Below are 12,006 nucleotides of genomic sequence, written 5' to 3'. Positions count from 1 at the left end.
CTCTTCTCTGTCACTTATTTGTTTGATTTGAAGATAAAATACACTTCAAAATAACAATGACCTCTCTCCTTTTCTCTCTATCTCTATACGTTTTTATGTCGTTTGTCTCATTTTCTCTTTCACTCTCTCTGTCTCTCTCTGTCTCTGTCTCTCTCTCTCTCATCTTTCTCTCTATGTCTGTCTTTTTACGGTGTGCCGCCTAAGGGCGAGCCATTTAGAAGAGCGTTCGTCCATATGCCCTGTGTGTGTGTGTGTGTGTGTGTGTGTGTGTGTGTGTGTGTGTGTGTGTGTGTGTGTGTGTGTGTGTGTGTGTGTGTGTGTGTGTGTGTGTGTGTGTGTGTGTGTGTGTGTGTGTGTGTGTGTGTGTCTACAAACGTCTTGTATCCATCCGCCTGTTCATGTCTGTCCATGGCTAATCTTGAAAACACTGTGCCGATCAGCGCCAAATTACTTTGCAAAGAAGGTGCGTGTGTGTGTGTGTCTGTGGCTGCATCAGTGCCAGATTTCTTGAGCACACAGCCAGTAGGCCAAGGAAGTACATCCCTGAATAATGTTCTCATCTATCTATCTATAAATTGCTGTCTGTCTGTCTGTCTGTCTGTCTGTCTGTCTGTCTGTCTGTCTGTCTGTCTGTCTGTCTGTCTGTCTGTCTGTCTGTCTGTCTGTCTGTCTGTCTGTCTGTCTGTCTGTCTGTCTGTCTGTCCATAAATCAGGCACTGTCTGAGCCGATCGACTTCAAACTTGCGGTGTGTGTGTGTGTGTGTGTGTGTGTGGTGTGTGTGTGTCCATTTGCAAGCTATATTATAGCTTGCAAATGGAAACAAATGGACCCGTACGTGTCCATTTGTTTCCTTTTGTGCACTCTCAGAGTTACCAATCATTTAGCTGGGGACCCCTGGAACCCCCTCAAGGACCCCTGGGGGTTCCCCGGACCCCATAAGAACCACTGGTGTAGGCATCAGCTTCCCTGATTGGCCAACCACACCCATCGGCTTCCTGGATTGTACCGCTGGGCCAATATAAGTGGTAGCGTGCACAATAGAACTCCATTCTTTAAAGGGCAATGCAGGACTGTCTGTCTGTCTGTCCCATATACGTCATCAACACGACATTGGCAGTTTTTAACTCCATATTATATGATGGGTTGTGTAAGTAGTGGACATGTGTCTACTCTGATAACGGGTACAACAAGTAACAGGTGTTGCATAAAATGGAGGGGGCATGAATTCCCAACTTGCATCGTTCCCGACTTTCATCGTTCCCGAGCCATAGCCGGTGCCATAGAGTTAAAAATAATAGAGAGGTGGGGCGCCCGTTGGCCTAGCGGTCCAGGCGCATACCATATAATGCTGGTAATCCAGCTTGACAGCGTGTCGCGGGTTCGACTCCCGATCCCGACGACCTTTGCTGTGTGTCACCCCCCCCATCTCTCTCCCCATTTCCTGTCAGCCTACTCTCGTATCAATAAAAGCAGAAAAGCCCCCAAACATATCGTAAAAAAAATAATAATAATAGAGAGGTAACGAAAATCCCTGCCCATTCACTTGTATGGAGTTGTATGTTGCGTATACTCCCTTTTCCTCTGTGTTCGGAAACGTGACGGGCGGGGCCTATTTGGGGCCTATGTGATGTGATGCGTTCTGCACGTCGTCTCACATGCGCAGTAGTGTCACCTCCGGTGCGCAACCCTGTGCGCAACCCCGTGAGTCGAGCCCATTGGTCGAAACCGTTTTAGCTCGTTCATGTGGTCTGGCCCCCAGCTGTAATAAGCTGCAAGCTTCAATAAGCTTCAGTCAACGCCAAATGTCTTGTGCACACTGCCACTGGGCAACCTAGAACCCTGCAGTAGCCTTTTGAAATACAAATACTTAACTTTTACTTTGTTTTAAATCACTGTCAAAGGGGCTCAGATTTAAAACGATTGGACACAGATGATGAATAAATGATGATGTCACCGATATACTTAAATAATAACCGTTTGACTGTCTATAAGCTAGCCTGTCTGAGAGCCAAACTTGTCTAAATGAGGAAGTGAAATCTGGACGACTGGCGTCATAGACACACACATGAAGTCTCTCTTCTCTTCTCTTCTCTTCTCTTCTCTTCTCTTCTCTTCTCTTCTCTTCTCTTCTCTTCTCTTCTCTTCTCTTCTCTTCTCTTCTCTTCTCTTCTCTTCTTATTTCTCCTGTGTTCCTCTCCTGACCTAAGGTATGCTGCTTTCTATAACATGTTACAGTTTAACCTTTCCCATCCTCCTACTTTTCCTTGGCTTTTTCTCATATGTTTAGTCTTTAGACCCTCTCCTCTCCTCTCCTCTCCTCTCCTCTCCTCTCCTCTCCTCTCCTCTCCTCTCCTCTCCTCTCCTCTCCTCTCCTCTCCTACGCCTCTCCTCTCCTACGCCTCTCCTCTCCTCTCCTCTCCTTCTCCTCTCCTCTCCTTTTGCCAGCTTCAGATCCACACACGCTGCAGACCATGACGTGTTGTGAGTTTGTAGTTATCCGCTATATTTCAAAACATTTGAAAGTGAAAGTTGTTAAGTCTATCTGTGGGTTTGATAACTATGTAGCTTGTGACATTGGAACCATTGGAATAGTGTGTGAAATTGTACCGGTTTTGGACACAAGGTGCCCGACAGTGACAATAAGGTCTTTCAATCAGTATTTTTTCACATTTGTGAATTCATAATCTCAGACCCACCTTCCAGCCATCCCCCCCACTCATGATCTGCATCATCAACATGACATCATCAACATGACGACACTGTCTCTCCTCTTTATCTCTCTCTGTCTTTATTTCTTTCTCTGGTATCTCCTCACTACATATTTTTTCTCTCCCCTCCGTCTTTCCTCTCTCTCTCTCTCTCTCTCTCTCTCTCTCTCTCTCTCTCTCTCTCTCTCTCTCTCTCTCTCTCCTCTCATCTCTCTCCTCCTCGTGGCCTCCCACGCCTGCCTTTACCCTCCTTATCTCAATAGTGTGTGTGCGTGTTCAGTAGTGTGTGTGTGTGTGTGTGTGTGTGTGTGTGTGTGTACGTGCGTGAAACCTTGCGTGCGTGTGTTATATGTGTGAGTGTATTTCTCACCCTCTTCCCTCCCGCCTTGCCTCACTCGTCATTCCTATTTCCTTTTCCTCTCTTCCTTCCTTCCTTCCTTCCTTCCTTCCTTCCTTCCTTCCTTCCCTCCCTTCCTCTCCTCCTACTGTACATATTCACTGCGTTCCTCTGGACCTCGTCATGTCCCTCTGTCCCTCTCCCCATCCTTCCTTGCTTTCCTCCCTCCTCTCTTCTGTGTTCTCCCCCCGCCCCCCCCCCCCCCCCTCCACCTGACCCCACCCACGTCCACCTGACCACCCCTCCCGCCCCCACCCCCCTCCACCTGACCCCACCCACGTCCACCTGACTCCCGCCCCCCCCCTCCACCTGACCCCACCCACGTCCTCCCCACCCTGCTCGTTCTCTCTCTTGCCCCCCCCCCCCCTCCCTGCTCCTCCATGGGCCGCTCACACTGGACGGTGGCGACTGCCATCGACTTCACTGGAGAGAGACCACTCCCATCCCCTCCCATCCCTTCCCTCCCTCCCCTTCCGTCCGCCCTGTTGCCTCCTTCTCTCACCACCCGCCCAATCTCCTCCCTCCCCTCCCCCCTCTCCCCCTCTCCTTGCTCCTCCTCCTCCTCCTCCCCCCTGCCCCTCCCCTATCCCCCTCCCTCCTCCCCCCCTTCCAGGTGCGTCTGCTGTATTGTTCCCAGGAGGAGGCCGACCTGGTGTTTCGCGCGGCTGTGGGCGGCGGGCCAGGCCGGCGCCTCCCACATGTGGTTTGCGGTGGGCCCGGCGCTGTCGGGCCTGGGCACGGAGGGCCTGCCGCGGGCCCTGTTCGCCGTGCGGCCGCAGGGCTGGAGGGACGAGGCGCGCCGGCGGATAGCGCGCGGCGTCTCGGTGCTCACGCACGGCGCCGTGGCGCTGCGCAAGGAGTTCGGCGCCGGGCCCGGCGGGCCCAACTTTGTCAGCAACTGCATGACGGACGCCAACCAGACAGAGCAGAGGCTGCGGGGTCGCATCAGGTGAGCGGGGGGTGGCGGCACGTTTACTAACGAGCTGCAACTAACCATTTTCTTCTTTGCTAATAACCCATTAAAACCGGGGAAGCATCTTGAAAGTATATGTTTTAAAGCGAACATTTTTTACACCAATATGTGCTTCTGGGGGTCCGTGGCCAAATACATATAATTTGGGGAGTCCTTCACTTGGCCACGGACCCCCATCTCAAATATTTTATTCCAGGGACCCCTCAGAAGCACAGATTTGAGTTAAAAGGGTTCTCTTAAAAAAATATATATATTCAAAGATTTGCACAAATTTTCACGATTTTTCAAAAATAGCAGATCTACAAGCTCATAGTGCGGCACTCGGTTGCCGCGCTATGTGTTTGTAGATCTGCTATTTTTGAATAGCCAAAGAGATCTTAACATGACACAGATGCGTTCCAGGTCTTAACACATTGACCGCCGGGCCCGTAGTTCTACGGGCCGTTAAATCCAACGGTTAAGCGCCGATCCCGTAGCCTCGGGCTGTGGTGCTTTTTCCTTTTTCGATTTTTTTTTTTTTTTAATTTTCTAGGGGGACCATTTTCAGTGTAACACCACCCGATGTCGACCGGAAGTGCGATCCCGTTTTTTGTTTCCCGTCGGCCTCCATTCTAAGTCGTACACAAAAACCCCTGTAAAAGCCCCTGTAAACATGTAGTTTTTCATCCTCGCATTTCCATGTTAACATAAACGATCAGAACTCAAACATGGCGGCTCCCGTTTGACACGTGGTTTGGACTGGTACACGCAGGGAGATGTCGCCGATGGTAAACAGACCGTGTACAGCTCAATCTTAAGGATTTTAACAAGATCTATGGCGACGTGAAAAAAACAAAAAACAACAATAAAACGTTGGCACTGGTGAGTACATTATGAGATTAACCTCTGGCGGTCAATGTGTTAATGGATTAATTTCAATGTTGGACCGACTAGCTAATGATGTCGTCCAGGTTGACCTCTGTTATGCCGCCCACATGAGGCATAAGAACAGGGTTTTGAATAGAACGAGTGGGTTGAAGGAATAGAGTGATGAGAGAGGAGGGGATGGCAATAAAATTGTTTGTTGCAATAAAGTCTCACATTGATCTGGAGACAAACTGTAAGGAAGGAAAATAATGGTAATGCTAGTGTAGATACAGTATACGGCTGGCTGGGCCCCAATTCAAATGGAACTTGAAAGGTGCGCACTCATAAATATGTATGCAAAGATGTCTGCGGTAGGGCTGCGTCTACCCATCTTAGTAACGAGTTAATCGAGCAGCATGATTTTCAAAATATTTGTATATTTGACGTGAAATGTCAATGTCCCCCCAAATTGATTGTTTTATTAAAATATATATTTTTTAAATAATCTATTAAATTGTTTTGTTCTATTAACTGTCACACCCCTAGTATTATTTAAATTACGTTGGGATGTCCTGTTCAAATTACCTAAAACTATTGCTATTTTCAAATCCAGTGTTCTTGTGATGTGTCAACATGCAATAGAATTGCATTGGTTTTGGTGCAAAGCTTTGCAGAGCGTGGGCACCTGCAGGCAAGAATGTCTCAGGGGCCGTGAAGGCAATGGCTGCCGTGCCCCCTCAGTTTGGCCTCATGCCTTTAGGAAAATGATAGGTCCTAGAAAGGCCACAGAGGCCTTGGTGCCTCGACCAGCAAGCTGTTTTCTCTCCTCTTGACTCTTTTCTTTTCTATCAAGAAAGACGTTTCTTTTTTAGACACCAGTTGTCGCTTGTTGAAAAAGGTTGCCAACACTTAAAGGGATATTTCACCCCCAAAATGACTTTATCCTATCGATTAGTCACCCCATGGAAACTTGAATTCATGGATATTTCTTTTGTTTTTTGTCACATTCCTAAGCACACAAAGAGTAAAATGTTGACGATTTTTCAAAGAATATCAGATCTACAAGCTCATAGCGTGGCACGAAGTGACACGCTATATGAGCTTGTATATCTGCTATTTTTGAATATCCAATGTGTGGTAAAAGGAAATAATGGTTAAAGTAGTTACACAGAAGTTTTCCCGGTTTTTAACGGGTTAAATGTTTGATTCTGTGGATCGTATAATGATATATATATCTGTATATCTTCACTTATAGGCCCTTGAGGGGGTTCAGTGTTATGTTGGGTTCCTGGAATAATAGCTGTATCTTAGGCTCTGCTTCATGGTAGCCCTTCATGGTAGCCCTCGGTGATTTGGGTCTGGCACCGCTCCATTGTGAATCCCTCTCCTGCTTCTGAAGTCTGGGGTGACCGATCAGGGCCCAGTATTCAAATATGGGAGACTAGCTTCAGGGGGGGGGAGGGGGTTAGTGAACTCAGATTCTGTGTCATGCTTGCGCAGATAATCTGCAGTACCACAGGAGCAGAGTCACACCGTCAGACTGAATGCAATAGCATTGCGATAACTGGTTAATCCGGTGTCGGATTGATCAGGCGCTCTGCGACCAATTTGAAAACTATTTATAGAACTCGAGGTCCTTGGCCTGCTGTCAGCTCGGACAGGAAATATGACGCTAATTGAACGAGTGGTATGCAAGATTAGAACACCAGCTCAGTGACCTTAGTGGTTATAGAGAGTGTCCGCCCTGAGACCGGGAGGTCAGGAGGTCAGCACCAAAGACTGTTAGCCCATTACAACCGGGAACGCTTCTGTGTAACCACTTAAACCATTATGTCATACTTTGGCTTTAAAAAATAGCAGATCTACAAGCTCATAGCGCGGCACCGAGTGCCGCGCTATGAGCTTGTACATCTGCTATTTTTGAAAAATCGTGAAAATGTGTGCAAATCTTTGAATATATATATAGTTTTTTAAAGCAAACATTCTTAACTCAAATCTTTGCTTCTGGGGGTCCCTGGAACAAGGCCGCGGCCCAAATCCATATCATATTGGAGGTCCTTGACATGAAAAGGTTGTAGAACCACTGATATAACAGCCTACGTTTTTCAGAAAACTGTTACAGGATTTAGAAGACATTTGTAGAATCGGAAACCTCAGGCCTTAGTGGGTTAAAAGAAAAAAAAGGTACCTATAATGCCTGCCTGCTTGGCACTCAGCATCAAGGGTTCGATCTGGGTTAAGTCTCTGTGGCGTGCTAGCGTCGTGTCCAGGGGGGTGTTCTTGTACTGTACTGTGCATCAAGCTGCCTCACTCTGAAGGAACAGGACCCATGGTCAGGATGGAGGCTATGCTAAGGACACTCCGCTGAGGACCCATGTTTACTTATGCAAGATTAACCCATTAAGACCGGGAACGCTGTCATTTGAGATTTTAACCACTTTGAAAATTGCAGGGCTATTTTTGCACGCCACCATTGTACAACTAAGTTTAATACAGGGCTGTGGTTAATCAGACTACTTGATTTAGTCTATTATAGAACATCTCGAAACCACACAAACACGAACATGATTCATTGATATGAGAAATGAAAATATGTGTGAAAAAAATAAACCCTGCTTCTCGATTAACCAACATGAGCAAGATTAAGTCGGTGAGAGAGGTTCTAAACGTCGGGTTTCGATACATTTTCAGTTATCTTTCCTGCCCCAATTCCAACACCTGTACAGTACAGCATCCTCGGTTTACCCGCCAACAAACCACGGAATGTTGAACGTTGAACGAGCTGGCTGGCACGACGCCAGCAAGAACGGAGGAGAGCTAGGGGTACGCCAGACAGGCAGAGGACCGGGTGGGAGGCGGAATTAGCTGGCGGGGGAGCGGGGGTGGGGGGAGCGGGCGGGGGGGGGGGGGGGGTCAACACGCATGCCACAGAGGGGATATCTGAATTTGGTGCTGGCCATCATGCATGCAAAATAGATGTTGTCGGTGCATGTATAGGCTCTGAGGTGGGGGAATTACCCCGGCATCTGTAGCCAGCAGACCGTGGCTCATGTATATTAATGAGGGAGGGGGGGGTCTTTAACATATTCCTCTAAGGGCCGTGCAAACGCGGAGAGAGCAGTGGCACTCTCTCCGTCTTAACAGGTAAACGGACGGAGCTGCTGGTTATCAACCCCCCAGTTCATTTAAGTCACCCACGCGCGCCCTTCATGGCGTGTGACAATTTACTATTTACAATCTAGACGCTCGTAATCCAGGGCAAATTTACAATAAACAAGGACAACACAAGGTAATGCATCAAATGCATAGAAATAGTCATCTAGGATCATAGGTAAACCAAGAACCTATCATCAAAACAAATCTGAACATTAAACTATACACACTATAGGATGCCAGGTCAACAATGACCTGGCATCTGTCTACATAACATGCTATCTAAGTTACAATGTAACCTTTGCATAAGCCTGCAAGGTCACCACGGCTAGGGCAAGTGCTATGGGCTAAGGTGCAGTCTGAAGAGGTGAGTCTTCAGATTACGGCGGAAGATTGGGAGTGAGTCTGCAGTTCTAACTGCAATGGGGAGTTCATTCCACAGTTTGGGAGGCAGAAGGGAGTAGAGTCTGCAGGGACGTGTGGAGCGCTGTCCTGGGGGTTTTAGCGAGGGTTCTGCCAGCTGTGTTAGCTGATCTGCGTGAGCGGGAGGGGTTGTAGGGTTGGATCAGGCTTTGAAGATACGGGGGAGTCATACCTTTGGTTGCTTTGTAGGCCAACGTCAGGGTTGTGTGCGGGCAGTTACTGGGAGCCATTAGAGGGAGTGGAGAATGGGGTAGACATGGAATGTGAAAGGGATGTGACATTTTTGGCTGGTTGAAGACCAGGCGTGCTGCGGCATTCTGGATCATTTGGAGAGGTTTAAGTGCCGGTGTCGGGAGGCCAGTAAAAAGAGAGTTACAGAAGTCAAGTTTTGATATGACTGATGTCTGGATAAGGAGCTGGGCTGACTCCTGGGCAAGGAAGGGTCTGATCCTTCGAATGTTATAGAGTGACAACCTACAGGATCGAGTGACCGCTGCAGTGTGTGCCTTGAATGAGAGCTGACTGTCCAGGACAACACGTACTGTGCAGTATACACACACACACACACACACACACACACACACACTCACACTCACACTCACTCACACTCACACTCACACTCACACTCACACACACACACACACACACTACGGTGACCAGACGTAAACGTCCCAGTTTGGCCTGGATTGTCCCGGTTTCAAGCTGGGTGTCCTGAGTCCCGACAAATATCTCGAAAACACATATAAATCGTCCCCGTTTTCGCCACAGTTACAAAATAATAACACTTCTTTTGTCCCCCATCCTGATGAAAACACCACATGGAAAAAAAAAGAAGAAATGTCAAAAGTAGGGGAATTAGCAGATCTACAAGCTCACAACGAATCACATCGCAATGGGTTGTGAGCTTGTAGATGTTGGCTAATTGGAATTAAGTGATTGAGGGTCCCGGTGAAAATATTATGATCACCCTGTAGTACATGCACGCATACATGCACACACACACACACGCACACGCACACACACACACACACACACACACGTTTGCATATTTAGGCTATAAAGTACATCAGTTTGGTATAAGTGGGAGCATTCCAAACTGTATTCCTGTGGAAGAAAACTGAAATTGGGGTAAAAAGCAATTTTAACATCAGAAGAGCGGCCTTTGCTTGTAGGCCTTTGTGCTTAAGGAAGGGATCACAGGCACACACTGCACCCAAAGCTCTGCCAGGGAAGAAATGCCAGAAGAAAGGCCGACTCGAACATCACGTACAAAATGTGTGAGCGGTAATAACACAGATGAAATAACATGTTCTCTGTGGCTTTTCCTTCACACTCTCTTTACCTGCCGTTCATCGACGGCGGCGAGTCCAGACGTCCTCTAGCCTCTCTTAAGGGATTTAACCCATTAAGACCCAGGAACATCTGTGTCATTTTTGGATTTCTTTGGCTATTCAAAAATAGCCAAAGATGATGTATTATTATTATTATTATTACGAATAATTATATATTATTTTATTCTAAAAAGGTTTGTGCAAATCTTTGAATATATATATATATATTTTTAAAGCAAACTCAAATCTTTGCTTCTGGGGATTGTACAAATATCTTCTAAATCCTACAGTTTATTTTTAAAACGTATGTTTCTATATCAGTGGTTCTCAAACTTTTTCACGTCAAGGACCCCCAAAATTATATATATTTGGCCGCGGACCCCCATGTCAAAATATGTTTGTAATAGGGACCCCTAGAAGCAAAGATTTGAGTAAAAAATCTTCCCTTTGTTCCCTTCCCTTTAAAATATTATAATATGAAATATTTGCAAAATAAATCATGATTAAAAAAAAAAAAGCAGATATACAAGCTCATAGCTAAAGCTATGAGCTATGAGCTCCTATATCTGCTGTTTTTGAATAGCCAAAGAAATCTAAAATGACACAGATGCGTTCCCGGTCTGAATGGGTTAAAAAAAAAAGAGAGCTTTCAGAATGACACCGGGAGACAATTAGAAGTGCGCTGTGTGATTATCAGATGGGCCGCGTGGTGGTTGGCAGGAGACGAGGAGGCGAGCGGCAGCGAAAATTGGGTCACTTCAAAAAGATGAGTGTCCTGACAATGGAGTGAGCGTCTCCGATCGTTTGGTGTCTGCCGGGTGGAAAACGTGTATGTCCAAAAACATGGACGTGGAAAAAAAGAACCTTGTGTTCTGATGGACCCAACGTCGTTTTTATTTTAGTCGCATGCTGATGTTAATACTTTTCATCGGTTCAGTGTTCATAGAACCCACAGACACACTCAACCACTTTCACTTTGTGACTCTTTAGTATGACGACGTAGGGGCATTAACACATCGAGTGCCATAAACGAGAATTCTCGTGTTAGCAATATTTCTTTTCTCCACAAGGGGCACTCTAACGCAACATAGGAATCATCCTAGGTCCCTGTAAAATGGAATGGACGGATGTGACAAGGGCCCGAAAAAAACGTCTCTTCCGTCCGCTCCAATGATAGGATCTTGAGAAAAAGGTCCATATCTCCATATCTTTTTACAGTGGTGAAAACGAGCCATTTTCGAAGGGGCGATCACTCTGCAATGGCGGATCGCGTTAGAAATGTTATTGTTCCAGTCGATAGTCGGGACCCTCGACCATCGCGCACACACCCTTGTTTACATCCGGGTCCTCGTGGAGGCGTCTACAGCTCTAAACAGATCAGCGTAAACGGTAAGAACGGTGGCACTGGATGTACCCTGTTTTAAAAAAAAACCTCTGGCACTTGATGTGTTAATTTAGGAAGAAAAACATCAAAAGTTGAAATATGGAGATACAAGGTTCCTGCCCAGACATCGACGATTTATGTGCCGATCTGTTTTAACAGACGAGGGGCTCCTGACTGCTACCAGTCAGGTGCTGGGACTTAGCATCTGAATGGAAGCGTAATATCCATCTTATGCTGCGTTCCAAATTCAGCATTGAGCAGCTTAAATGCCTTCCTCCTGCGTGTGGTTCTCTCGTCTGCACGTTCTCCTCTCAGCATCCTTCACCGCTCAGCGGAATCCGGGATTCAGTCAAGTATTTATTGCCACCACGTCCATCAAGGATGCTAGAACGTGTGCTCTGAATATTATGCACAAGATTTGCCAGTATAAGGGACTGATACGGTCTATAGGATACTATATAAATTATAGAATTATATGGTGTAATAGAAAATAAACGACCATCGGACATACAAGATCTGCTTATAAACCTACACTGTGGCAACATACAGTAAATAAAGTCCTTTGAGAGAAAGTATTGCATTCTATGAGCTGATGTCAAAATCAGCATTAGGTTCATTGACGGCACAGTAACCCGCCAAATCACCCGCGGAGGCAAGCCCTCAGTTCTCTCCTTTCAGTATTCCGTTTCACATTTACACTGGAAGCATTTGGTCTTCGTGCTAACCAGCTGTGGTGGACAAAGTACTCAACGTTAGCCTACTTGAGTCAACGTAGATACTACTGGTCAAA

The 12,006-nt window shown here is 46.6% G+C and overlaps 1 protein-coding gene across 1 annotated transcript in view; it reads left to right on the top strand.

Moving 5' to 3' along the window:
• Positions 1-12,006, top strand: part of grin2db (glutamate receptor, ionotropic, N-methyl D-aspartate 2D, b) — a gene marked incomplete at both ends in the record, with an annotated part of 148,659 nt that overhangs the window by 20,862 nt on the left and 115,791 nt on the right. The window contains 2 exon segments of the mRNA XM_080426671.1: positions 3,720-3,773; positions 3,775-4,055. Of these exon segments, the coding sequence (XP_080282797.1) occupies positions 3,720-3,773; positions 3,775-4,055 (335 nt within the window).

Source organism: Gymnoscopelus braueri (genome assembly GCF_963280865.1).
Source record: "Gymnoscopelus braueri genome assembly, chromosome: 4".
In the NCBI taxonomy this organism is placed as follows: Eukaryota; Metazoa; Chordata; class Actinopteri; order Myctophiformes; family Myctophidae; genus Gymnoscopelus; species Gymnoscopelus braueri.
The sequence above is the reverse complement of the archived record's forward strand: the minus strand, read 5'-3'. Positions and strand labels throughout refer to the sequence as shown.